This window comes from Dromaius novaehollandiae, chromosome 15 (genome assembly GCF_036370855.1).
Source record: "Dromaius novaehollandiae isolate bDroNov1 chromosome 15, bDroNov1.hap1, whole genome shotgun sequence".
Lineage (NCBI taxonomy): Eukaryota > Metazoa > Chordata > Aves > Casuariiformes > Dromaiidae > Dromaius > Dromaius novaehollandiae.
This window is the reverse complement of record NC_088112.1, coordinates 4,263,480-4,291,251: the sequence shown is the minus strand read 5'-3', so window position 1 is coordinate 4,291,251 and position 27,772 is coordinate 4,263,480. Positions and strand designations below refer to the sequence as shown.

Here is a 27,772-nt window from a genome sequence, read left to right as displayed (position 1 = left end):
AGAAGAAGAACTGGCTGTATTTCTATATAACCTTGTGTCTTCTATGCTGCGTAAATATTTTCAAAAAGCAAATAAGTTTAAGGAGTATAAAAATGTTTTATTCCTTGTTTACTCGGTACAATGTAATATTTTACGTTACTTGGAAATGTTCAATTTCTGCTGTCCGTGGTTGTTTTATATAAAAATACTAAGAGGTGCTGGTTTGGGGAAGGGCAGGAAATATTGCCATTCAGTGGAATCTAACTAGCGATATGAATAGCACCAATAATTTTGTAAAGTTCACATTATAATTCAAAATCCAGTTAGAAGTGATGCTTGCAGTCTGGAAAGAAAGCAATATCTTTACAAAATGGATAGGGAAAGGTGACAATCCATTCCACGATCATCTACTGGCAGATTTGCTGTGTGAGTAATGAAACTTGTTCTCAGTGAACAAACACCCTCCCCTTCCCCCATTGGAAAAAAATTAAATTTAAATTTCTAAAATAGCAGCGACTTCCAGGGATGCTTAATTGCTATTGAGTATCATAGCGATGGCCCGTCAAAGCTTATCGTGGATGAGACGATGCTTGCGTGGAGATCTAGTGCGTGACGAGGAATTGCTGCTGAGGTCTGACCTGGTCAGCAGTCGCTTTGAACACGGGAGAAGGTGCGCATCAGCTGCAAAAGGCTCTTGTGTTGCAGGGAACCGGTGACCAGCGTACCCTAAATACATTTTTTATTCAACGTTGCTGGCTTTCCGGTTTCTAGAACTTTAAGATTGTGCCTCAAAATCCACATGATTTTCTAGGCTAATACATTGCTGTTCTCTTTTTTTTTTTCTTCTTTTTTTTGGTGGTCCTGTGACATTCATGTTCTCATGAGGTCCAGAAACTTGGTGGGTTATTTTTTTCTTGGTGGTTACTTGCTTGGTTTTTGCAGTGAAAATTGAAGTTGTCATGTATTTCCATGTCTCCAGGAACCTGCACAGTAAAAAACAAACAAACAAACAAACAAAACAAACAAACAAACAAAAAAAACCCTGAAGATTCACAACAGATTGGTGAGATTTGGCCACACCGTTAGTTTAGTTTAGTTTAGCATTACCAAATGCTTCCAGTCCTTTGCTGGGCAAATCAGGGGCAAGAGACAGTTTAGCTGTTGCAGGAGCACTACGCACAAAGGACTGCTGCTGAGCACAGTGTTTGACCTTTCGGTATCGCTGTGTTTCTCAATTCATGTTTCGTTTCCCTTTAAAAAAAAAAAATTAAAAATGAAGTGTGTGCAGCCATCCTTTAAAATCTTTTTAGTGTGACAAGTAAAGTAATCTTCCATTGATACTTAAAAGTCCATCTGCAGAAATTCAGCGAGAATGTTGAGAGAGACGCAATATCTATTGAAATGTTGAGTGTCAAACTGCCAGGGTAATGTATTTAGTATGAAATATAATATTCAGTGCATTTTGTTTTGATGACTGCATGAAATAGCCTTGTGCTCTTATCCTTTGTTGTTGTTGTGAAAGATGATATTCACTAAGAAGTGTTGGTGACTATTCAAGACACAGTGGCAATATGCTTATTACCATCTTTATCATCTGTCTTTTATGTTTATTTGCAATCGCTTCCGTTACAGTTCAGTTCATCGGAAATGGGAAAATACTTTTAATTGTTACACAGTTAGAATTAATTTATGAACAGTTTGAAAGCAGAAAAGGCTTGAAGTTGTTAGGCAATCCTTAATTAATACTTTGATTAGCCTTTTTCAGTCTGAGCTAGTGCGCTGCCCTGCTGAAATTGAGTAGGTCACTGCTTGATGCAGGATCTTTGAATAATGTTCAGAGTCAGGCTTCTGGCTTTCTCACTCTGATTTCCTTCAAGGTGTGGTTTAAAAGCCCAGCCTGCCTCCCTGTCCCTGCTGATTATATCCGTAGCAGTGCTAAACTAAGGTAGATACTGGTAAAATAATTACCCTGGTTCTAATTTCCTGTACTACTGGTGGCTGTTGCTGTGGGGGGGTGCCTCTGGGTCTGCTCCTGGCAGACATCCACACCCTTTGAGCCTACTTTCAAGCTGCCTGCAAAGCCCAGCTGCCTTGTGGCAAGCAACATCAGGGCTCTTGTAAAAGAGCTCCCAGATCTCCTGGTGCTGCTGCAAGGGCAGGTGGGTTATGTGCTAGATGCCAGGCCGGGCACGACTTGCAGATGAGCGCAAGCTTGAGCCTGAGTGAACGGCTACTCTGCAGTGTGCAGGGTTTGTCCCTGAGGACCGCGCTGAGCCTTGCTCAAACACAAGCGTGCTTCTGCTCAACAGCAGCCCAAGTCAAGCTCAGACTCGGCGATAAGCCCATGCTCAGGGTGAGATACCTTGAAGTTCCTTGGACTAGGAATTTAGAGTTCATCTCTTGCTCTTCCTTTCCCTCCGTAGGTAGCTTTGCCCATACGTAGAACGTTTCTGTAGATGATGTTGGAGATTAACCTCCAACTGGTTTTAGACTAAACACTTCTGTTTTTCCAGTGATGGCAGTCTCTGGTCTTCTCTTCCCTCCCCACATGACTGGCATCTTGGAAGGCCTTCCTGTTAATAGAGAGGTCAGAAAAGTAATGATCCCACAGGTGAAGTTTGCAGTTCCTATGCTGAAATCCTACTGCTGCGTTGAAAATCCCCAGCTGTTTTTGTGCTCCCACTCCCAGCAGTTGATGCAAGGGAGGGCCCCAGTGCGTTTCTCAGGAGCTGGAGAAGAGAACGGTGACAGCTCACATTCGAGGAGTTTTAAGGAATATATACACTGCAAGTCCTAGCACCAGCTGAGGGAACAAATGGAAGATTTAGGTACAGGAGCATTTTCATTCCTGGAGATGCTCTTGCTGAAGGCAATTGATGTAGGTGAAACTGCTGTTCTCTCCTCCCGAGAGGATTAAGTAATCTGTGACTGGTTGTTTGTTTGGAGATGCTGGTAGCAGACACCGACTTCTTCTGGTGTCACCTCTCAGTGTAGAGTGCCGGTTCTGCGAGGAGGGAGAGCTCCTTACTGCGCAGGCTGGAAAAGCCTGCTACGGATCTTGCTTGGCGACGACACTAGCTGCGTTTCACAAAGGCCTGAACCTAGCTGTCTCTTCATTACTGCGAAAAGCAGAGAGGAACATGTGTCAATTTTTTAGTAAGGATTTTTAAGAACTTGGCCTACTCCTGCGCCAAACCTATGTGAAGTCCATGTTGCAAATTGTGACAAGTTGTATGTTCCAAAAGCTCTGGTTAATCTGAGTTCAGCCCTTCTTAAAAAGGCTATCATGCTGCATATTCCCAGCTACCTGCTTAAAAACGGCTGAATCTTAAATAAGCAGCTTGGGTCAGTTTAAAATGGCCACTACAATGTCTCCAACTGAAAATCTCTGAATACTACCAGCTTAAAAAAAAATCAGATTATGAGTTAATTTTGCGATCATAAATTATTCCAGCCTGAGGTAGAATAATTTTCTATCGGGGAGCACAGATGGGTAGGCAAAAAGAAGCTGTGCAGATAACATGAGTTTGTAAACATCTGTCAGCTGCACCAGCTACCCAACCACAAAATCTAGCACTCCAGGCAGCATGGGAGTGTGTGACACTCGACAGGGCTTGCGTGAAATTCAGCACAGGCAGAAGCAAGTGAGCGCGCCCTGGAAAGTAATAACTGATGAAACGTATCCCCCCTCCCTGCAGAGAGAAGGTTTTTCATTCATCAGATGTCTTCCCTGTTGCTGGAGGTAACTGTTGCAGTCGTTACTGTAGCCGACCCTTACACTAGGCAAAACTGTCCATCCCACGAGACTTACTGCTTTACTGTAGGTGAGGCTGTAGTGGCCAGCTGGCTTCCCTTCCAGCCCTGGTCCCTGGGCGATACCAACCTACCCAGGAGCACCGTCTCCTGTAGGACAGATGGACCCTGCTCTGATGGGAGAGGTTGGGCCAAGTAACATAGTCCTTCACATAAACAATTCAGATGCAGGTATGATTTAAAAGGCACATAGTCCATCATGAGTGTGCCCTCAGATCAGCCGAAAGCGATTAAATTTGCTATTTGAAAACTGGCTAGTGTAGGGCAAGTAGTTGCATTGCGAATAACTCCTGTGCAGTACGTAACTGCTTCCCTCGTTCCAGCTCTGCTGTAGGAGCTGCCTAGTGTAGCGCAAACACCTGCTTTATGATCTTGTCGGCTGTTTGAAAAGCAGCTCACTACTGACAGAAGGTAGGGAATGATGGAAGTAAGTCTTAGTTCTGCAAAGCCCACTTTGCCCTACTGATCTACGGTATTGTGCCATTAACATATGACAGTTCATTTTAACAGTGGGGAAAAAAATGGAAAACCGTTTGCAGCAGATCTGGTATAGTAATTTTATTGGACACATTGCAGGTGCTTGTCATTAGCGTTAAGCTATCATCCGAAATGTATCTTTTTGCGTAAATGTTGAAGTATGTGCTCATACTTCTTTTTCAGATACAAAGTCAGATTTGACATAATAAGCGAGTGCAGTCTTGCTTTATGATTATTTCTGCTGGCTCGTAGTTAAGACTTGCTTTGAGTGAGCTTCCCTGTAACTTTTGGTCCTTTGGCCAGTTGTAAAGACATATCCAGCAAAATGCCAGGCTCCCGGCTCTTTGTAACTGGTTTTTTTCTTTCTTTCTTTTTTAGTATCTATGACCATCTTTCCTATCTCTTCTGAACATTGGAAGAAAGGCCCTCCTGGCAGGAAATAACATACAACTAATAGGAATACCCTGCAAATAAATCGCATTTTGGTCCACCAGCTGCAGACATATTCTCATTCATAGTATGCAGTGTGTCACCCAGATGCCCTGCCCTGATATCAGAATTGGGTTTTTCGGCCATTTAGACCTTAATTTTTCATAAAATGAAACAAAAAGGCCAGGCCAAGTCGTACTGTACGAAACAGAGACTCAAGACTGGAACTCTCCTAATTTTATTTTAAGTTTTAATATTTCCTGCAGCTTCTTTGAGCTTCAGTTGTTGAATCATGAGATTTTTAGGTATTAGTGGTTATTTAAGTATATTCTTTAGAGGTATGTGTAAGCGGGGTGAAATTCTGTATTTTGTTAACAGAAATCTGTAGGAATCTGGCCTTCATAAGTTGGAAGAAAAGCTTGGTCTAAGGTCAGCTTAAAAGACTCAGAATCGAAAGGCTGCTGGAAAGAACATGGTTGTGGTAGCCTGGCTTCATGGTTTGTCTGTATTTTCTGTCCAGGGCCCTCTGCTCTTCTTTCCTCCCCAGCTCCTCCCCTCTTCCTATAAATTTTATGAAAATTAGCAACAAGGCAGGAGAGAGTGGAGAGGCTGTCCAGAAAGCAAGCTGTAACAGCTCGGCATGCGTGTGGGTCCCCGTCAGCCACGGCTGATGGGCTTCGCTGCTACTGCTGCCCTTGCAACAACTAGGTGCAAGCTCTTCGCTGACTTAAGGTGATTTCATAATTTAGAAGGACAAGACTTACAATTCTTAAACCCTTACATATTGCAAATTGCAACTTTACGATTGTTTCTGCCAATTAAAAAATGATTTTAGTGTGGAAATAATGTGCTGGTTCCTACTTTCAGAATAGCAGACTTTAATTTTCGTATTTGCTCAGGAAATTCTACCTTTGAACAGAGACTGAAAATGGAAAATATCAATCTGAAAGTTAGGCTTTCTAGTAAAATAAATATTTTAAAACAACAGATGAAAATTTAGGGTATTTAATAATCTTGGAGCATTTAGGTCTTGCTAATATTATTAGTAAATGATGATCCATTTATTGACGTAGGAAAAATTGATGATGAAAGAACTGAGAACTCTGAAGGACATTTAAATTAGTAATCACAGGTCCTAAGTTAAGAGCTGACTGTCTAAAGGCAGAGCTGTAAAAACCTGCCAAGCTCCATATGCCAAACAGCAAAAATCTGAATCTTTTTCAGTTCTGAATGGAAAAAAAGGAGTGTACTTACCATCCGGGTGTTTGGTTAAAGGCTCTTTATGTTTTTAGATCCTTCCAAATCTTTTGTAAAGCATTACATAATGCTGTCTCTGGCGTTATGTCATCTTCTCTATGTTAAAAACGTGATTAGTTGCTGCAGAATAAAATATTCATACCAACATATGGGAGAGGGACATGAGTTATGGGACCTGCTATGATGCGAGTGCTATTCTGTTGATAATATGAAGCAGCCAAAAGGCTTTTTAATGGAAAGGCATCTACTTTCCCAGCTTCCTTTAGAAAAAGTTTTCATAATGAGTGGTGTCTTGAACAACATTTTCCTCCTCCACCCAAGAAGGAAAGAGGCTCTGAAGGGAAAGAGGCTGTGAAGAATTAATTTATTGGAAGAACAGTTCTTTACCCTTACCTCTTTTGTCAATAGTTTCTTTCATAAAGAGTAAATGTGTCAGGAGAAACATTATTGAACCAAATAAAGTGATGCCCCATGTTTAGGCTAAGAGAACCAGAGGCAACGTTTCTGGTTTGAACCACGTAGAAAACAGATCATCTACTCCCCCACCCCGTTCTTTTTTAATGTCTCTTTCCTCACCTTGAGACTTTGTGTTTTGTGCTGGAATGAGAGCAGGGAATTGAGTCGTTCAGGTCGTAGCTGGCTGCCCTGATGACTGACGCGGGAAGGAAAGGCAGTGCTGGAAGGGAGTTGCGACCCGAAATCATATGCGGGATCTGAGAAAATGCTTTACTTTCAACAAATAGGGTATTTTCCACCTAGAAAAAAGGAAATCTATACGTTCCATGAATTCTACTTCTGTGCTTTGTCTTGCCATTGAGTTGGTTTGTGATCTCCAATTGTTTGATGAGACTTTTGGCAAAGGTGGCACCAGACAGGTGCATCTTAGCCTGGGTGTCCCTCTCGTGCCTGCACACTAAATGCGGGCAAGTCCACTCGAACCCCACCTCCTGCTGCTGCTCCCTTGGGAGCCCTGGGGACTGTAGCAGCAGCACGGCCAAGGTTTGGTGGTGGCAGGAAGGAAGCTGAGAAGGCTGAGGAGGTGCTCCAGGTCATTCTGTATCCCTGTGGCTTTTGCATACAGCCTTTGATCCTGAGTCAGTCAGTCCCTCTGTAAAATGTGATAGTAACACTGAGGTATCTCCGTAGCACATTTTGAAGCTAGCTAGCATCCGGGAAATGCTTTGCAGTTCTCAAAAGAACTAAAAAATACAAACGCTGCTGCCGTTCTTTACTGCTGCACACTTGGCATGTGTAGTTTGGTCCAGCTGATAAGCTAGTAGCGTTAGCAACAGTGGGGCAGCGGTGTCAGCTCGTTAAGTGTATTTATCTCCTCATTTCTGTATGTTATTGAGAAAGATTTCATCGTCATAAAATTGTGGTTAAGGTTTCTGTACATGTTGCCCTCATAAACACAGGTGTATGTAAATGTGTGTTGACAAATACAATATGAAGAGGGAGACATTATTTCAGCGCCTCCTTCAGAAGCTCAAAGAGCTCAATTCCTTCATGATCTGAACAACTCAGGGGAGCAACAAGCGTGTTCACGTACGTGGAGCTGTGTGTGAAGTATCTAGAAACTAGATCGTGGATCAGCCTGTTTCTCCTGGTTACACCAGATAGCAGCAACAGAGCCAAGTCATTGGTCACGTGAGGTCTGAAGGAGAAAGCTGAGGATGTCACTTGTCAGCGTAGGAAGAAGCTGTTCTACACTATGTGAAAAGGGTAAAGAGAGGGGATGGAGAGTTAGTGAAATTAAATGAAAGCTTGATACCTCTTCCTGAGAAAGAGTTTAACGCGCATGTGTCATCAGTAAATGTGCTGTTTGCTGAGGCAAAGCTTCATTAAAAAGTAGCATGAGCGTAGACTAAACCTTTCGTGTGAATTTGTGCAGACCGCATCACTTAGACGTAAGGTCTTTACAGCAAGTCTCCTATTGCTTGTTTGCACTACGCAGTCTCTTTTGGAGTGTGTCCGCAGTACTGTAAAACGAAGAAGGATCTGGGATGCCAACAGCTTGTTGTGGGCTTATGTGGAAGTAGCACAGGAAGCCAAACCCAAAGAGTAAAGCAAAGCAGCAGCAGTGGTTGTAATGGGGAAACATGGAAAATGGGCAAAGGAGGTTTAAGGCCTTTATCATGGATTTTGATGTCCTTCGTTGTGGTGGAATTAGGCTCAGTAATTGCCAGTTGGTTTTTGTTAATGATGTAATATGCCCTTGACTGCATCAGACAGAGGTCTTGATAGGGTAGATAGGTGTGCCCCGATTTTATGCTTGCATCTCATAATGCTGAGCCATCTACCTGCTCGATTTTTCACCCTTGAAGGAGGAAGACATCTGCAAAGACAACCTGATTGGACTCCAAACTGTCTACCTCTGAAAGTAATAAAGTTATGTAACTTCATGAGCAGTGTTAATCACTGTTCCAGAGAGCTCACGGGCAGGTTTTACAACCTTGCTCTTATTACTACTATGGTACTGCTAGTCCTCGCAGCTTTTCTGCACAGAGACAACTTTGTGTGAAAAGTATCAGCACTTGGCAGCATTGTAACTAATTTAATTGAAGGGAATAGACTGGTCCATGCAGAAAACAGACATACACACATGTAGGTAGTTATGTGTAGTCTAAGAGACCTGGCTAAATCTTGAACGCTAGGTTGCTCCTACGCTGATCATGAGTGCTGCAAAGGCTGTCTTTTGCTAATCCTTAGAGCCAGAAGTGAAATTAAAAACATTTGATGCTGGATCTTGTCAAAGGAAATACTTGCAACTGGGAGGGAAGCTCTCGCTGCTTCCTATCCTATCAGTTTTATGTAGATTGCTTTTTATGTCTCAGCTTTGTTATTATGTATTGTAACAATATATTGTATTCCTTGCTGTATTTCAGTACTGGCTGAACTGCTTATGCACAGAGACAAGTAAGTGTTTCCCTGGTGAATGTGCAGGTGGGTTTCCAGATTTAGGCCAAAAACTTTCCAGGATATTTTCTTTGCCGTTCATTTGCAATTTAGTAGCAATTCAGGACTAGAGACCTTAAAGGCATCCTCATGAGTTGTTGGAGTTTGAAGAGCTGGCACTCCTCCCTCTGGGTCAGATGCGTACTTGTCGCTGAGCATGCCATTTTTAGGTTAAGCATCATTTTGGAAGTCTTTCTATATGTATTGCACTTTTTCTAAGAAATATAGGTATGCCAGTCTTGGTGCGCCGACTAAATTACAATTCAGGTGGTTTTGTTTCATTACTTAAGAAACGCTTCTGTCCTAACAGCTGGCTTTGTTGCAAGCTGCCAAGGTGAAAACCTGGAGATGAATGAAATTATAAGAAATTATAATTACTGTTCATGATTGGAAAGCAAGTTTCTATTAGGGCTTGCACAGAGTTTTTGAATTGTTTGTGTGAATACCAAAGCAATATAGAATTGTTTTTGTCCTATGAGTAATGGAAAAATAGTTTGCCTGGCAGGTAAACTGGGAAGTCAGGTGAAAGATTGGCCTTTCCCACGCCAGAGCATGTGTTCCTAACTTGAAAGCTCAAATAATTTGTGGATATCTCTATTTTCTATGTTGCAGGTGATCTGTACTGCTAGGATTCATCTTTTTCATTTAGTGAAACATGCTGTTTGATTTAGGCTTGGTCAGTTATTACAGGCTAGTTTGCAGTGTGGCAGCTCTCTGGAGACCCTGCTCATAGCTACTCATTGGCCTAGAAGAAAGGATTTAATGACTTTCTACTTCCTCTGTGTTTGGTTTTAGGGTGTAGATATTTTATAAATGTGAGTCAAACTATTTACTGGTGACATTTTACAAATTTTCACTCTGTTTAATCTCTGAGTAACGTTTTTAGGTTCGTATATGTTGTGGCCTTTGGCATTTTGGACTAACGTGTCTCAAGGATATGTCAGAGCATTTTATCTGTAAATGGATTCTATAGTTATTTTGTTAGTTCTTTTTGCAAAAGTTGTGCCAATCCCTAAAATAAGTCTACCCTTCCTAGCTACATGCTGGCAGAGGTATAGCTGCACAGCAAGCCCAGAAAAGGCCTCAGAAGAAGAATACTCCTTGTGGCCTGATCTGAAGGCTCTGGTTACATGCCAACCAGCCCGCAAAGGGAGCTCCATATCATTTATTTGGATGCTAATAGTACTTAATTGTATGCACTGATAGATCTCAGTGCTTTCAAAAGCTTATTGAGTGGCTTTATCCCTGCCGCAGAGCTCCATAGATTAAGTCGCAGAAGTAAAATATCAAAGATCACATGCAGGATTTGTAACTGAGGTGGAAATGGTATGTGGATTTGTAGACTCTTTGCTGTACCAGGATTGCCTCCATCAAAATAGGGAGTGCTCCGTTCAAATGCCTTGCAGTTTCATTCAAGAAGAAAGGTGGGTCTGAAAAAAACAGAATCTTGAATAGCACCTAGGGGTTAATCTGAAACTAATATAGAATACTGCTTACATATGTATTACTCTACTGGAAGCAGTGTGACAAAGGGGCAGATCCCTGGAGCGATATCAAAGTCTGTATCTTAAATGAACGCAACTCTAAATCTCAGTTCATATTTGTTTCATCCTCTGTGATTACAACTTCTTCTTTGGAGCAGGCCTTTGACATCCATTTTCTTCAGCTTTCTCCAGGTAGTAGTTCTGGTTATGGAAATAGTTATTTTGAAGGATCACTTGTGTGATGTCACAGTCCTGTACGAGACTTCAGCGTGGTTAGTCAAGGCATCATTAATTTTTCCTTCTCTCCAAATCATACAGTATAACAGCAGTATCCAAATTCACGTAACCCATCTGAATTTTCTTTCAGATGATGTCAATCCTAATGAACACCATCATTTTTGAAGACTGCAGAAACCAATGGTCTGTGTCAAGACCACTGCTAGGACTTATACTCCTCAATGAGAAAGTGAGTATTTCAGATATTCTGCCAGATTCACTCTTCACATGCCCAAGTAGTTCAAATACATTATGCTATATTGTACAAAGCTGCCCATTGCTCTTTCAAATCCTCCATCTCTTTCCTTGAGACTTTGCTCCCTTATGCCCACACTAAGAGTAGAGAGCAGTATTCAACTCATCTACTTCATAGGTTTACAGATTCATTCGCAAAGGCCGAGTGGCTTCGTTTGGATGGAAAAATCCTCTCAAACCTTTACCCCAAAATTTATGTCCAGCCTTAGATTGTGAAAGTATAGTTAACTTTTTATTTAAAAAAATGTTGGATCTTTACTTTTCCAGAATTAAGCAGAAACTGAAATTATACAAGCTCATGTGGCTTTTCAACAGAAATCTGAAACAGGAACACTATGGAAATCGCATCAGAAAAATTGCTTCCTAAAAAATAGTTAACGAATTTTTTTTTTCTGGAACATTTCACAAGAACAACTGGCTGGGGGGGATTATCTAAGCCTTTACATTTAAGCACTCGCACTGATTGCAGTTTAGATTGTGTGCATCTGTGGCAGAGTCTGTAAATCAGGAAATATTCTGCAGTTTGCCCTTTCAATAAAATCTGAAACTATGAATTTGGATATACCCATCATGTTTCCCTCATGACTTAGTATAGACAATATTGTCTCAAATGGAAACCATCTGAGTAAATGAGTATGAGCTGATCTAAATGTGCACATTTTTTTGTGTGGCAAGGCATTGTTTCTGAAGATACTGACCTGTTGTATTCTCCATACTTCAGAGCTAGCTCTAACTTTATTCTGAATTGCTTTATCTCTTGGGCAGTCACAAGCCTCAGTGTATTACTGTTTTGGAGAATGAATTGTCTATACAATAAGAGGGTGCTGGAAAAAAATAAGACACTAAGATTAGCAGCAACTGCATACATTAAAATTCAAACTGAAATCCCAGCTATGGAAGGAAACTAATAGAAGAAGAAAATATATCAAGAAGAGAAGCGCTGTCTCATCATTCACCTGTGCTGAAGGATCCAATTTTAGCCATATCCAATAGCACTGTCATTCATCTTCTTGGTGTGTTATTGTGATTTAAATCCAAGCTCTATAAGAGGGAGCAGTTCTTTTAAAATGATTGAGAGGGAATAAGGGCAAATTCAGTGTTTAGGAAAACTTTATGACATCACAATATTATACTTTACAGATGGAAGCAATATTTCCTACTTTGGAAGGAAAACTAATCATTTTCTATCTGCTCTGAGTCACTGCATCATTATAAAAGTGGGAAATAAGTAGTTTTGTGCATTCCCAATCTTGTTCAAGACGACACTTTTGTTTATATAATGCTTCTGATTTATAGCATTTAAGTATTAGCCTGACTATATATTAATTATGTGTTTTTGATGTTAGCTGCTTCAGTATGAGAAGAAATTAAATATTTCACTTGAAGATAAAACCATGGAGCTGTAAATCATAAGGAATAAATTTGTGACTGGCAGAATATTCTTTCTACTGAAATTAGACTAGTTCTCATGATTATGTGTTTTGTTTAGCAGACATGGACATGTACAAGCGCCTTTACTTAGGAACAAGTCCTGCATTTCTTGTCGAAGGGTGGAGAAAGGAAATGTAATTTACACTATTTGTGTTGCCCCTTTTGCATCAAGTGTATTTATTTCTTGTTCGGCAGGGCCCCAGAAAAAGTAGGAAGCCTGCTTACATGGCTGTAAAAGTTGTCTTTCCTTAGCTCATTTCAGTGCACTGCTGGTTTCATTATTGAAAATGGGTTTCTTTATTTCAGGTTGGGTCTCTGTCTCCACAGCTCCTGTGATAGCAAGCACACACTGTGTTTTATTTTTACTGCTTGTTCTCCCCCGCCTTTGTTTTAATGGGATCTTCTTTGCTGTAATTCATCTCAAAAGGAAGGGATCAGCTTTACTCAGGGACTCAGAAGGATTGGGATTTACACGTCCTTGTCCCCGTAGGGGCAGCTATGCCAAAATGGGAATTGTCCTTTGAAGCCCACCCTAAAATGATGCTGAATTTTTTGAGATCGTGTCAGCTTGCTGTGCAACGTGTTGGTGACAAGTAGCTCCTGACATTGTCCCCTTACTTCAGTGCAGCAGCAGCAAGTTTAATTTGAATCATAGTGGCAAGAGATTGGCAGAAAAACCCCTCCGTATTCTGATCGGGTAGCAACCATGTCCCTTTTTAGCTGTTGTCCTTCAACCGAAGAACAACACCCTGGGGCTTAGAGCAGCTCCCCAAGGTTGGATCGCTGATGCCAGCGGAGGTGCGCTAATCATTAATGTCAGGCCGCTGGTAAAGATAGTTTTCTTTGCTCTTACTTGAGGGTGTTGTTCATACTTTCCATTATGGAGTTGACTCTAAAGAAATTCTTGGAATACACCTGTTGCAAAAACAACTGATGGACAATGGACAAAGTCTTGGGGTTGTGGCCTTCTCCAAATGTAGCCAGGCATTTGTCACCTTGAGACTAGGCTACTGGCATGGATTTGTCGCAGGCAGATATTCCATCTTTTACCCCAGCTCCCAGGTGATTTTAAATTTTGAGTTCCTAGGTAGTTTGGGACCCAGTTATTTGATCAGCTGCTGCCTTTACTGGCAAGACTGTGCTAGTTGTGGATAGCAAAGATGCATAATAGAGGCTCTTTCTGGTTCAAAAGAAAGTTGATTGAGTGCAAGTAATTTTGCAAGCAGATATTAGAGATGTGCACTTCCTGTAATCCTGTTGATTTGTCAGGGCATAGCTTTAGAATTTTAAGGTTTTACTAAAGATTCTTTTGTTACCCCAGAATTTTTCTTGTATACAGAAGAGCAGTAGTTTTGATGGGAAACTTATGTGTTTAATATGAGATTTGTTTAACAAGTTTTACAGAAACCTGTTAAATCCCAGACCGCTGTGCATTTTAACTGTCTGTGCAATACCATGCAACCTGATATATTTTTTAAGTTAAATTAACTTCAAAAGTCTACCATGTTTTGAATACTGAAAACTGATTTTCAGCCCATCATTAGCAAGTTTTCTTGCACCTTCAATTTGGGCATGAATTTAGGCTCTTCTACATGTGCTAGTACGCCTTTGACAGAATCAGTTGAGCAGTTACAAGTAAGGTCACTTTATCTGTAGTTATTTGTAACCATTCTTCAGCCTAAAGACCACATTTGTTTTGGCATGGCTTCTGCATATCTTTGACTTTTGGTTACTGATGATGCAGTTTGGACTGGTGGAACTTTCTATTAGCAGTGTCTGGAGATATAACCACTGTTCCTCCTGTCTCTTGAATGCTTAGACAGGGAGAAGATACTGTAAAATGGGGTATATTGTACCAGCAACGTTCCTTCCTTCTTGATTACAGTATCAGACTGCCCCAACATTTTGCTGGGTACCTGAGCCCAGATTCATCAGAATGGATCGGTCTCCTCTGAATAATTGCCTGTATCAGTGTTCCTACCATGGATGTGCTTGTGCCCAAGGCCCTAGGAGTTTGACTGACACAGCCAATATAATAAAGACTAAACAGGATTATGTGATTTGCTTGGCTGCAGTAGCATGGTAGTTGATACCTGGGAAGGTCCCTCCAGTTCTGTACTTCTAGACTAAGCCAAAATTTGTCCTAAGGTGGTGACAAGTTCTATTTTAACTAGTCCATAGATCTGCCAGAGTGTAATGGGGAGAAGAATACAGAAAATCATATAGACTATTTAGTCTCTAAAGAAGGAAAGGTGTGCCAGTCTCACCGCAGCACTGAAGTGGGTTAGATTCCACAGTGAAGTGCACAGCTTCTCACCATTCCAAAAAGGCATAGAGCAGTCAGCTAGAGAAGGTTTCTGCCACCTCTCTGAGATGTGTTCCTACATTTGAAACTCGTAAGGTGGACAACCAGGGCAGTATCACAAGGCTTTAGTCATTAGGTTGGTGCAGTTCAGGAAAGCAGTATCTGAAACCCTCTTCAAATAGGGTTGCTTGCCAGACTCCCAAGAATGATTATCTACAGAAGACCTTGGACAAAGAAAGGAAAGTTACTTGCTTGTAACTGCAGTTCCTTGCATTGGGAGTTTCCCAGCTCACCATCTCCTCTTTCTGAGAGTAGAATTTGAATTTGAAATGAAAAAAACAGAAGAGAAAAGGGCCCCTTCAAAGGCAGAGCAGTGCTTGGGAGCAGTGTTGCTGAAATGATCCGCCAGGACAAGCAGTGCCATCAGTAGCTCACAGAGAGCACCATGTGAAGCACTTGCTAAAGAATACTGCAGGCATAGGTGTGTAACTCTGTTTTTAAATTTCCAGCCCTCATTTAAAAATGTTCTCTTTTTTTCTTTTATTTTTTTTTTATCATAGTACTTCAGTGAACTAAGGGCAACCTTGATAGCCAGTCAGCCGGACAACAAACGTGAAGTCCTTGACCAGTGCTTTAGGAATCTAATGGAAGGAGTTGAGCAAAATCTTTTGGTAAAGAACAGAGACAGGTAAGTTCATAACACAACAGTGAGCTGAAAGAATAAAAGACAAGCAGAACCTTTAACTGGAAAAAAATATAACGTAGAAAGTAATCTGGGTGGCCTTAAGCTACAATTCCTTTTAGCTTTCTTTTAAAAGATACTATTCTATCAAAGAATTCATCCTTAGACTTACCAGTTAGAGCCTGAATATTTAATAATTGTATTTTCTTAGCCAGAAATGTATTTCCTTGCTTAATCACAAAGTCTAGGTTTGCCAGGCCACATCTGCTGCTTTATTTGCTTGGGAAAAACTGCATCATTACAGCAGGTGAGCCCAAGAGCTCCCCTTTTTGGACCTTAAATCTCTGACAAAGCACTTCCTTCAGCATCCATTGGTGCTGCTCTTCTGACAGAGCCTTTTCTGGCTGATGTTGGGCTTAGGCAACTGCTTGTGGGATGACAGCATGGGAAAGGATCCAGTAGGGCCAGTTACACATTGACGATTAACATGGCAAGGATGTTTTTAACATGAATCATAAATTCACCCGATCTTGCCCTCATTAGAATGGAAGTCACCACAAAAGAAGTGGGGAGTCTGGCTGCAGTTAATAGTCACGCTAGCTTTTTGTTATTAGCTAGCTGCTTTTTCTACTCCATGTGCATTATTCATCCAAAGCAAAAATCTTCAAAGTATAGAGACGTAATGTCAGTCCAGACTGTAGAACTTCCCAGCAGGCTTGAAACAAGCTGGAAAAGGTCTTGGAGAGAAATGATGGCTAAAACCATTTGGTGATTTTATTTCTCTAACTTCTTGGGAGGAATTACAGCTTGTCAAAATCCTAAAAGTCAGAAATCTCAGATGGGTCGTAATCTTTTGTTGTTGCTGTGAAAATTTTGTTGACCTTGTTCAATGCTTAAATAATTTTGCTTTAATTATAGTCTTCACAATTTTGTTTCATTTGCCTATTCAATTCCAGTATTAAATGTGTAAATTCTCTGTGGTCTCACTGTGGGCGATAACCAGAGAAAGGAGGATATGGATTTGGAAACAAACCTGAAAGAGTACAGAGTTCGCATCTGTGACCCTCAGCCTGACTTTGTGTGGCTTCCTCTGTATTACGGATAGGCAGACCGGGGGAAAAGGCGGAGTGCCTTAGGAAAGGACAACGTCTGTTAAAACCAAGGAAAACCAAGCTGATAGCGGCAGGCTGTAGGACACAGTCTGACCGTACAGCTGTAAATTCCAAGGGGATTCATTTGACTGAGCAGTCCTTCAGGATTAAAGAAAAGAAAAAAGAAAAAAAAGAACAAATGAAAAATTCAGCAAAACTCGTTCTTTCAGCTAGATGGTTTCTTAGTTCCCTATCTATTTTATTTATTGAAGAGAAGAAGTCCTTAAGATAAGATTCGTTTCTGAGGAAAGCATACTTTGATAGGCACTTTCTCTGAGCTGCCTCATTCTGAGACCTGTCGATTTTAAGGCCAGAAAAGGGATCATTAAATGATCTAGTCTAAGCTCAGGGAAGGTGAATGGACAAAAGGCTGAACTCCCCTGCCACCTCCAGGCTGGCATCGAGGGGCGTTAGGCAGACAGTGCGGGGAAATCCCGCTCTCCAAAGCGCATTTTCCTCTCCAAGTTCTGCGGAGTAGTCTAAAATAGGCTGCGGGGAGGAAGCGCTCGAGAGCTTTTGTGGAAGTGCAGGTGGGGCGGCACGGGGTGCAGGTGGAAAGGGGACATAGATAGTTCAGCAGAACGAGCAGCTCTTCTGTCTCAGCAGCATCCGCCTGTCAGACTTGGGAAGACTCTTAAGCCACCACTTCCCCAACAAGCGGCATGACTTAATACAATGGTTTTTCTGTTTTCAGTTCTTGATTTGTAATCATACTCGAATTTATTCTGTGGAGCAGGAGGCTTCTTTTAACTGCGTTTGTTTAAATTTGAGCAGAAATCAATTTCCATTAGTAAGGAAAGAAACGCAAAAGTAGAAAATTATGAATAGAATAAAGAATGAACTCGTAATTGCATCCTGTATTTCCACGCACAAGCCCCAGTTTACCACATTGCTGCTACACGTACCCATAAAGTATACTACAGTGAGGCCAGTCAGGAAGGATTATTAGCCCTGGTCCTGCAAAGAGAGTTTTCCTGAGATCCCTCAGATTTGTAAGCGCTTGTGCACACCGAGTCCTTTGCAGGCAGGAACCCTAACGAGCTGCTCATCAGCTTCACTCTAGTGAGCCTGCAAAGTCTGACACAACTGAAGCAGAGTGTTAAGGCTGCAAACAAAAGAAACACCCTAAATGGAGGGGGTGCAATGTATGTTTCTAACTTTTTAAATTATTTTGGGTTTTTTTTGTTTATATATATATATTACATGTGATAAATAGCAATTAAACACCTCATTTCGAGCAGAGATAGACCAGTGAAGTAGATCAGATTCAGACTGTTATAAAGGCTAAGTCAGAGCTGTCACTGAGGTTGAGGTGTGATACCACCGGATGGACTTCCCCTCCTACACCTAGCAGAGAGTTGTTTGGGAATATTTTGGTGAATTCATTCTGTGCCAGATGGATAGTGGTAGCACATTTCACTGAGAGACGGGTTGTACTCTGATACCACTCCCTGAGAAAGGAAGGTAGGTCTGAGATAGCCGTGACTTGATGACCATCTGGACGTGTCGCAGAGAGCCCTTTAGCAGAGTTTGGGGAGCATGAGGACACGTCCCGAGTCGTGTGAGATGGAAAGGTTGCCCATTGCATTCACTTCCCAACTGCCTTTTCAAATGTTTCATTCTTGGTAGGCTGAGTTTGTAATGCTGTCCGTATATGTTTACTTGTTCACTGTTATTTTATAGGACTGATTTTTGAGGGCACCTAGGGATTTTGTTCGCAAGTTTTCCTCTGTTTGTCTTTCAATTTACATTTAAGTTACTCTTTTTTTCCAATTATTTTTAAAAAATCTCCAGTAACAGGTTTTGTTTAACCAAACATTTGGGATTTCCTTTTTCCAGGTTCACTCAAAACATGTCAGTCTTTCGAAGAGACATGGCTGAAGCTCTGCGCAATGAAGGGGCCTCAGATCCCAGCAATTTAGATATGATGAGTTGACAATGACTTTGGAAACCAGAGCACTGGCTAATACACCAACTTTGAAAGTTTTGGAGCCCCACTATATTGTTAGATAGATTTTGACCCTTGTGAAGACTATTTTTTTAAGATAACTTCTGCCTTTTTATATCTTTGGCTTAAACGTAAGGATTTATAATAGTGAAAACGATGTAAAATCAGCCTTAGCTTGAAGAACATTTTCAGCCTTTCTTATCAAAATTTATTATCTTGTTCTTTTATCTTTCTGAAATGGTGTAGAAACAGTACTTAACCAAAGAACAAAATAAATATGCATTGCTTCTAAACTTGTATTAGTTAATGATTCTCAGTTCTATATATATTAGTAAGTGATATTTCTGATTACTGAAAAAATCCAAGCTCACTTTCACTGAGGTCATATTTGTTTGAAAATGAGATAAAAACAGTACAAATTTTATATGACATCTTTTTGAAATAATAAAATTATTATTTTTCTACAAAATGTTATACATTTCTTTTCAGCACAGGAGGATTGTGACAAGGTGGGCAACGAAGCAGAAGACTTGAAATAAGCATTTTTAGCCTATAAATATGACATGGAAATCCAGCATGTTGCATGTAATAAAATAAGGGGTAATGTAATGACCCTTAATAAAATACTGGTAGTACTTTAATTTCACAAGTACACGTTTTCCAGGTCCTTGGGAACTGAAAAAGCACGGAAGAAAATTTAACAGTTGTTACATGTTGAAACACTGCTGAAGAAGAATTAAATCCGCCCACCACTACAAAAAAGAAAGCAGAAACGGAGACTTATACCCCGTATTTAGAAAGGTGTGTGGCACAATGAAGATGAAAGCCTGCATCTAAACCAGACAATTTAGCAGATTCATCTTCACCTGTCGGGGATCGTAAAGAGTTCAGCGCGTGCCCAAACAAAATCCCTCGTACACGGCGCGGCTCGTGCCGGCACTGGCCCCGGGTTTTGCGTGGAGCACTTAATCTCATTCTGCGGTGGGTGCGAATTATTGTGTGGGCTGCTGAAATACACAAATGAATTGAAGCAAGATTTAACAAAAATTAGAACTATTTAAGCAATAAGCCAATTAGCTGATAATGTCCAAAAGCTATTATGGGCAATTAGAAACTGCCACTATTGTTTTGAGTTGTGGGATTTTTTTTTTCCCAAAAATGTAAATCTACCTCATGCGTTTTTAGTGCTTTTCTTATATTTCCATACTGGTAATATTTCAGCACTTTTTAGATAAGAATATGAACTTTTTATTGTGGCCAACAAGGAGCAGAAGTTCGCATCAATGTTTCTCATAGATTTTTTATTTTCATTTTTTTCTGTGCAACTGTTATTTGTCCACATCTTTTTGAATTTCAGGACCTAAATCTGAAAAGATGTTGTTTTGTTGAGTAATTTTCAGTTTTCATTTAAGCTGAGCTGAAGAAATTAGTCAATCTACAGCCGAAGGGTCTGATTTCCAAGAGCACTGAGTACTGAAGAAAAGGGTCCGATCGAGGTTACTAAAGGGCTGCAGATTTTTGTTATTTCTAAATGTGGATTGGGAGCCCAGTGCTATATGTAGAGGTTCAAAAACTTTATGGGGAGTCAGATCATTATCAACATATCAAAAACGTAAGAATGAGCAGAGTCATTCATTTTCCAATTTGGTCTTCGATGAAATGAGAATTTTGGCTGCTCAGTCAAATTTGAAAAGTTGCAAAACTGCTAGCTAATACAGTCTGGGTGTGGGTGTGCGTGAATATATGGCACATATGTGGGTATTTGTGTCTGAGCTGGAGTTTGGGGAAAGGTTTCCTCCAGTTCACCCTCGGAAATGGTTCTAGGCCGGGCGAGCTGGCTAGCCGTGTTGGAACAGCGTTTCACCGTGGTTAACAATCGCCGAGAGGTGCCTCCGCGGGGCAGGTGGTCGCAGAAACCTGCCCGCTTTGAGGCTGGGGCCTGGAGAGCAGAGCAAACAGAGGAGAGGCTGTGCGACTCCAGCGTCGCGCTGAGCGTCTCAGCTGTCAGCTCTTCAAAGGGGTGCTGTCCAGGTGGGCACGGCCCAGGTAGGCTTGCAAAGCACAGGTAATGCCTTGCTTTTTTTTCTTTTTTCTTTTTCTTTTTTTAGCCCATAATTGCCTTAAGAAGGGTTTGAATTTTTTCTCCTTAAAAAACAAAAGTGGGGAAACACGGGAATGGGAGAAGGTCGGAAAGGAGACTCTATCCCACCCCTGCATGACTTGCTCTCAAGAAACCCCTGCGAGTCTGATTCTGTAAAATACATCAGATTTTCCCCCAAAACACATAGTGCACAGTTACGGTGAAAAGAGCCAGCCGCCGAACCTCAGGTAAGAGTTTTGCCTCCCTGAGAGCAGGGGGAGTAAGACCCCCCCCCCCCAGCCCTCGGGTGCGCTCGCTGAAGCGGGGAGAGGGCTCAGAGGAAGGCGCGGAGCTGAAGCACTTCGTCCCATTGGCGGGAGGTGGCTTTGAAGAAACCCGGCCCCGAGTCCACGTGCGCTTTCTAAAATAATTCCTTTGACTTGTTAATGTTTTATTGTAGCAGGAGTTTATGATGACAGCGAACCTTTCAAACTGTACGGGGATAACGCTTCCTTGCTGTATTAAAAAATAATGGTAGTGTGGATTTTATGTACCGTAGCGAGATGGCTGTTAAGAGCGCTGCTTCGACAACCTTCTTTTTGAGGTTTACAGAAAGCGTAATAAAATATGTAAGTTACATTTCTACAAACAAAAGCCATAACATAAGTTATTTATAAGCGTGAGATCCAAACGGTATCACGATAAATAAACCTTAATGGATACCTGCGGCATCCTCCCTAATGTGATTTGCCCCACAAAAGGCGTATTTAGCCGAAACCCCGGCAGGAAGGGAGGGCTGGCAGAGGGAAGGCGAAGCTGCAGGTTGGGTCGCGGGGGTCTGGCACTCGCGCGCCCAGTCTGAACTGACGCAAAGTTGGGGGGTTTCGGTGTAGCTGTGGAGGCTGCAGCTTGCTCCAGCGGTACTTTGAAGGGGGACTCGGACCTGCAGGGTCTGGCGGGCTGTGCGAGGCTGCGTGCCACCGCTGACGAGGGGCCTTTGATGGCTTCTGGCCCCTCTGTGGGCGCGCTGAGCCTGGCCCCGAGGTCCCGCCCCGAGCTGGCTCCGCTGGAGCCCCGGCGAGTGCTGCCGCTGCGCTGGTGCCCGTGGGGAAGGGGCTGATGCCACCCAGGAGGGCCTGGGCCCCTCAGAGCCGTGCCCAAAGCCCGCGGGAGCCGGAGCGGCCCGGCAGTAACACCGGAGCGCTGCCCAGGAGGAGGCTGGGCATCGGGTTGGGCCCCCTCACTCTGCGCAGGGCCACCCTGGGCTGCAGCAGTGGCAGGTCCTGCTGGGGGCCACGGGCAGGCCGTGGGGATGAAAATCGAGGCTTTGGGCATCGCTCGTGCCCTGGTTCCCGTCTGCTGCGGGGGCCCGGCCAGCTCAGCTGGGTCTGGGAATAGCGCTGGCGGGAGCTCCCGGCCCCGGCTACCCGTGGGGACTGGGGCTCCTGGGGCGAGGAGCAAGCGGCCCCCAAACTGCGGCTACCCGGTGGCTCTGCAGGGGACCAGCGCGTATTTCCCGCGGGGTTTTATCGGCTCCTCACGCACTCAGCGCTCCACGGCCGCGCAGCGGGGTTAGCTGCCGCCTGGTGCCCCCGCAGGGCCCCCGGGACAGCACGAACCTCTCTGCTCCGGGGACCCTGGCGGGGGCTCCTGGTTGCCGCCCCCCAGGCACCCGCAGCCACCGCGCAGCACCCCCGCGGCGCCGGGGCAAGGGCAGTCCCTTCAAGCAGGCGCAGAAGGTGGTGGAGCAGCCACGACTGCACGCAGCAGGTTGAGGGCCTGGCTCACCCCGGCGCCCCACATCACACAGCTCCCCGCACCCGCCGGGATGCCTGGGGCGCCCGGGCCTGGCCGCGCTGGCCGGCGGGCCGGGAGCGCTCAGCACGAGCAGCCAGGAAGGGCCCTGCCCTGTGCCGGGGCGAGGAGCTCTGCAGCGCGGCTGCTCAGCGCCAGGCACCCTGGTGCCGTGCGGGGCCAGGCCCTGCTGGGCCACACTGTGCCAGGCTGCACCATGCCAGGCCGTGCCAGGTGAGGCACCGGTGGGCCGTGCCAGGCTGGGCCGTGCCGTGCCAGGCTGTGCTATGCAATGCCACACCATGCCATGCCGTGCCATGCCATGCCATGCAAAGCCAAGCCGTGCCATGTCAGGCTGTGCTGTGCTGTGCCACACACTGCCACGCTGTGCCATGCCGTGCCGTGCCGTACCTGGCACCAGCCCCGCGGTGGGCCAGGGGGAGGGCTGGGGCCCGCCTGGAGCGCAGCAGGGCGCCGGGCTGCTTCCACCCAGCTGCACCCCATGAACGGGGGCTGCCCCAGCGCGAGGCCTGGTGCCAGCGCAGAGGCACCCGAGCCGGGGGGGGCCGCAGCCCCCAGCCAGGGCCGCATTCCCCCGACGGGACGGGGCGGCCGCAGCTTGGGCGAGAGGCGTTCCCCTCCGCGCGGTGCTCCGCGCTGCGGGGCGCCCGCCTCGGCCCTGCCGCGCCGGCGGGGGACGCGGCTCCGTGCCCGGGCGCATCCACGGCGCGGGGAGCCGCGGCCGGGGCGGCGGGTCACCCCGTCGCGGGGCCGGAGCGGGGCCCCCGGGGGCAGAGCCGGCCCGGGGGGGACGCGGCCCGCGGGGGCGCCCGGGAAGCCGCCGCGTCCCCGCACCGCCGAGGAGGCGCCGCCGAAGCCGGCACCGGCGCTGCGCGGGGCTGCGCGCTCGCGGGGCACCGAGAGGAACGGAACGAAACGAAACGACTGCGGGAGAACAGCATTTAAGGATACCATACGTCCCGGGTTATTAATTATAAAACATAATTAAAGTAAAACTGCAGAACGTCAACATATTAAATTTAAAAGCTAATATTAAAATAGAGTTAATATTTAATAAGGTAGCCAAGCGCTACAAAACCGTATGCTGATACTCTATATTTAACTGTGTAAAACCAGGAGAGTTTTCCCAAAGAAAAATGTATTGTTTAGCTGATTATCAAAGACTCTGTGATATATTATCCATTTCACAAAAATAATATAGATATCTTTTTAAATATAGTAATAAAAACATACTAGCGCCTTTTAAATATACTATTACTTACCACCCCTTTTCATATTGTACTATCACAGACACTTTGGAATTGGTTTAAAAGCACATCATTCATTATTCAAAGCTCATCTTTGCATATTATTCCAGCTCAAGTCTGCCAGGCTCCCTGTGAAATCGTTCACAAAATTGATAACAGCAGACACACATGCAATAAAAAGATAGCCTTGGGCATCCAGAGTTCCCATTATGCAGATCAAGCTGCAATTTTCTCTAACAAAGCCTGCCCTGATTCAGGACTGGGTGTCACTTTATTTATTTATTTAGCCTTTTTTTCCCCTCCCCTTCTCGCTTTTATTTTTTTCCCCCCTTTTTGGCTGTCTCCCGCCCCCCCGCAGCGCAGCCCCGGCCCGGCCCCGCGGGCGGCCGCGGAGCCCCCGGCGGGGCGCGACGCTGCCGCCGAGGCCGCTCGGGCCGGTGCGCGGGGCTCCCGACGGCGCGGCCGCCGCGGGCACCGCCCCACCGCGCTGTGCGGCCGCAGCCGCGGAAACAACGCGGAAAGCCCCCCCCGACGGGGGAGCGGGTACTTAACGGGGATCGTTATGTCGTCGCAGAAGCACGGCGGCGGCCGGGCGCGGGGGGGCCGCGGCGGCGGGGCTCTCTCCCCCTAATCCGATTAGCCGCGGAAGAAACCCCCGGCAGCGCGCGGCCTCCGCGGGCGCCCAGCTGGAGGGCTGCGCCCGTAATTGATAAGTACTTTCGATGTCAAACAACTGCTCAGCAATTTGCCCGTGTCAGGCGCCGTGATGGATCCCCCCCGCCCCCCCCCGGCCGCTAATGGCCCATTACAATATCCAACGCTGCGGCGCAAAGTTGAGCCGCGGCCCCGCGAGCGGCTCCGCAGCGCCGGGCGCGGCGCCGTCGGGGGTGCGCGGCGGCCGCGGTGCGGAGCGGAGGGAAGGGCCGCGGGCAGCGCAGCGCCTCCGCCCGCCTCCGCGCTCCCGCCCCGCCGCCCTGCTCGCAGCGAGCGGCCCCGCGCGCTGTGTCGTCGCCCGCCGCCGCCGCCGGATTCCTTCCGCCACGGGGCCGGTGGCTCCACAGGTCCGGCTGCGTTTGCTGCTGCCATTTAAATTATTCAGCGCGTTGCGGTAATTGAATCCTAAGCTTTAAAAACTAATAAACTCCCGCCTTGTCACCGCTCCCGGAATCCGGGAACCAGCCCTACCAGGTGCTGATCAAATACTATTACATTCTATTAAAAGGAAAATTCTATTCCCTGTTTTCATTTCCCTTTATAAAGGGGAAACTAAGTAAATGCATTTGCGCGTTATTTAATTTTTAACGCCTTTAGTCCAATTTGGACGTCAGGGAGCGTCTGCAAACTCACTTAGCGGCCGTGCCTGGCGCGAAGTTTGGTGGCGCAAATTAATCCACAACGGAATCTCTTTGTGCGGCGCGCCGGGGCCCCGCCGCCGCCCGAGCCGCGGGGGCCCGGCCCGGCCCCGGCCCGGGGGCGCGGGCAGCGCGGCGGCAGGGCGCGGCGCGGGGCGGGGCGGGGCGGGCGCGGCGGGGCGGCCGTCGGGGCCCGGCGCGGCCGGGCGCGGAGCGGCGCGGAGCCCCGGCGCCGCCGCCGCCCCCCCGGCCCCGGGCCGCCCGCCCCGTCCGGCCGCCCCCCCCGCCGCCCGCGCGCGCCGGCCCCATTGTTCGTGCGCCCCAGTGATGTCACCGCGGCCGGTCCCCGGGCCCCCGTTGCCGTGAATGAGGCCGGTGCCGAGCGGCGGGAGCCAATGGGAGCGCAGAGGCTGGGCGGCGGCGGCCAATGGCGGCGGCGGGAGCGCACGCGGCGCGGGGCGCGCGGCCGGGCCCCGAGGAGATGACGGGGCGGCTGCCGGGGCGGCGCGCGCTCGGCAAAGTTTGCGCGCGGCGTGCGCCGGGCCGCCGTGGGCCCGCGGAGCGCGGCGCGCCGAGCGCTTTATAGCGCGCCCCGAGGTGTGCCGCCGCCAGCCCTCCCCGCCGAGCATGGACCCGCCGACGGGCGCGCCGGGCCAGCACCAGCACCAGCACCAGCACCAGCACCAGCACGAGCCCATCAGCTTCGGCATCGACCAGATCCTCAACAGCCCCGAGCAGGAGAGCGCGCCGCAGCCGCCCCCGCGGGGCCCCGACGGCGCGGCCTTCCTGGGCGGCCCCGCCGGCCGCCCCGGCGCCCCGTACCCGGCGCTCGCCGCCCCCTTCCCGGCCATCGCGGCGCCCTTCGAGGAGTCTGGATCTTACAGTGTGAACCTGAGCCTGGCCCCGGGCGGCGTGATCCGGGTGCCGGCGCACAGGCCCATCCCCGGGGCCGTGCCGCCGCCCATCTCGGGCGCCATCCCCGCCATGCCCGCCGTGCCCAGCCTCGGCGGCCTCAACTTCCCCTGGATGGAGAGCAGCCGCCGCTTCGTCAAGGACCGCTTCACAGGTAAGGCCCCGGCCCCGGCCCCGGCCCCGGCCGGCTGCGCGGGCGCGGGCGAGGCGCCGCAGCGCGCTGCCGCCGCCGAAATCCCCGCAACGAAGCCGAGCAGAGGAAAAAAGCCCCAAACGAAAAATCCGGGCGGGAGAGGCGCCCGGCGCCCCCCCCGCGCCCTCGGCCTTCCCAGCCGTCCTGCTCCTCCCGGCGCCGAAAACAAGGCTGCGGCGCGCGGGGCTGCGGGCGCAGCGGGGCTCGCCGGGGCGCGCAGGCTGCGGCGGCCCGCGCCCCTCACCGCGCGCCGGGGCGGCGGCACGGCCGGCCACCGGGGCGGGGGGGGGCTCACGGCGGGGCTGCGTGGGGCTCACGCCTGTGCCTTGCCTCCCGGGCAGCGGCGGCGGCGCTGACGCCCTTCACGGTGACGCGGCGCATCGGGCACCCCTACCAGAACCGGACGCCGCCGAAGCGCAAGAAGCCGCGCACGTCCTTCTCGCGGGTGCAGATCTGCGAGCTGGAGAAGCGCTTCCACCGGCAGAAGTACCTGGCCTCGGCCGAGCGCGCCGCCCTCGCCAAGTCGCTCAAGATGACGGACGCGCAGGTGAAGACCTGGTTCCAGAACCGGCGCACCAAGTGGCGGTGAGTGCGCGCCCGCGGCCCCGCGCGGCCCCCGCGCCGTCGGCAGCGCTGCCCGCGGCGGAGGGAGGCCCGGGCGAGGCGCGTCCCGCAGCGGGCGGCGGGCCGGCGCGGGCGGGCGCGGCGCTGAGCGGTGTGTTGTGCCCAGGCGGCAGACGGCGGAGGAGCGGGAGGCCGAGCGGCAGCAGGCGAGCCGGCTGATGCTGCAGCTGCAGCACGACGCCTTCCAGAAGTCGCTCAACGAGTCCATCCAGCCGGACCCGCTGTGCCTGCACAACTCCTCGCTCTTCGCGCTGCAGAACCTGCAGCCCTGGGAGGAGGAGAGCGCCAAGATCCCGCCCGTCACCTCCCTCGTCTAGGCCCGCCGCCCCGGCGCCCGGACTCTGCCGCCGCCCGGCCGCGGCCGCCCCGGCGGGTCGAGCGGGCCCGGGAGCCGCGCCGCAGCCGCAGCCGCAGCCGCAGCCGCAGCCGCAGCCGCAGCCGCAGCGAGCCGGGGCCGGGGCCGGGGCCGGGGCCGGGTCGCCGCGTCGCTCCGCCGCGCCAGCAGCGCGGCCCCGCCGCCCCGTTTGTATATTCGTGTCGATGTTCCACTAGGAAGGGAGATATGTCACTTTTTGTAAGAAGTGTTAATAATTTAATTTATTTATGCATCGAGATTTTGGGCACTATTAATATGGAATTATATAAAACCTCGATTATTTATATCGAAATCCGAACATAGGTATTTTGTGTTGGCTTTGGAACAAAAGGCTATTTTTTTTTCCTGTTCTGAGGATAGTCTAAAGAAGAAATACCTACCTATCGCTTAGCGGAGGGGACTAAGTGGAGCCGGTGACTCGTTAGCTTAGGAAACCCGATTAAGCCGAAAAGCAGTAGCTTCCATCTGTCCCAGGTGAAGTTAATGTCATCCGTAATTTATTCACCGTAGTAATAAGGGCTCCTTTCAGGCAACACACACTTTTATTTCGTCCTAGCCTTCCCAGCCGATGAGCTTAGCCCCCGGAAAGCAGCACCTACGCCCTCCCCTTTCGCCATCGACTCTAGAGAAAGCGCCTTATGTTTCATAATAAAGAAGATTTGGGGTTGACACAGACCATGTATAATACTTTGTACTTGCTGAGACGTGTAAATAAACGTTTTCTTTAAAAA

General features: G+C 47.5%; 2 protein-coding genes and 1 long non-coding RNA gene across 3 annotated transcripts in view; 2 read left to right on the top strand and 1 right to left on the bottom strand.

Moving 5' to 3' along the window:
• The window catches only part of RANBP17 (RAN binding protein 17), a 169,391-nt gene extending 150,656 nt beyond the window's left edge, over positions 1-18,735 (top strand). Inside the window, exons 26-28 of the mRNA XM_064520825.1 lie at positions 10,762-10,860; positions 15,222-15,349; positions 18,334-18,735. Of these exons, the coding sequence (XP_064376895.1) occupies positions 10,762-10,860; positions 15,222-15,349; positions 18,334-18,430 (324 nt within the window). The 3' untranslated portion in view covers positions 18,431-18,735. The remainder of the gene's footprint in view (positions 1-10,761; positions 10,861-15,221; positions 15,350-18,333) is intronic.
• LOC112982223 (uncharacterized) lies at positions 77-26,591 on the bottom strand. The gene is made up of 3 exons (XR_010391714.1): positions 26,532-26,591; positions 5,953-19,449; positions 77-3,098 (listed from the first exon to the last, which is right to left on the bottom strand). It is a non-coding gene; the product is annotated as an uncharacterized LOC112982223 (long non-coding RNA).
• TLX3 (T cell leukemia homeobox 3) lies at positions 25,230-27,772 on the top strand. The gene is made up of 3 exons (XM_064520824.1): positions 25,230-26,002; positions 26,383-26,626; positions 26,772-27,772. Exons 1-3 carry the CDS (start codon positions 25,303-25,305, stop codon positions 26,980-26,982), a joined length of 1,155 nt encoding a protein of 384 aa, XP_064376894.1. The 5' UTR covers positions 25,230-25,302; the 3' UTR covers positions 26,983-27,772.

What these genes read in the sequence shown, in the direction of transcription:
- TLX3 (XM_064520824.1), top strand. Translation starts at nt 25,303, where the DNA reads ATGAGGCCGGTGCCGAGCGGCGGGAGCCAATGGGAGCGCAGAGGCTGG. An exon ending in CGTCAAGGACCGCTTCACAG is followed by an intron (nt 26,003 to 26,382) that starts GTAAGGCCCCGG and finishes CCTCCCGGGCAG; the next exon opens with CGGCGGCGGCGCTGACGCCC. An exon ending in AACCGGCGCACCAAGTGGCG is followed by an intron (nt 26,627 to 26,771) that starts GTGAGTGCGCGC and finishes TGTTGTGCCCAG; the next exon opens with GCGGCAGACGGCGGAGGAGC.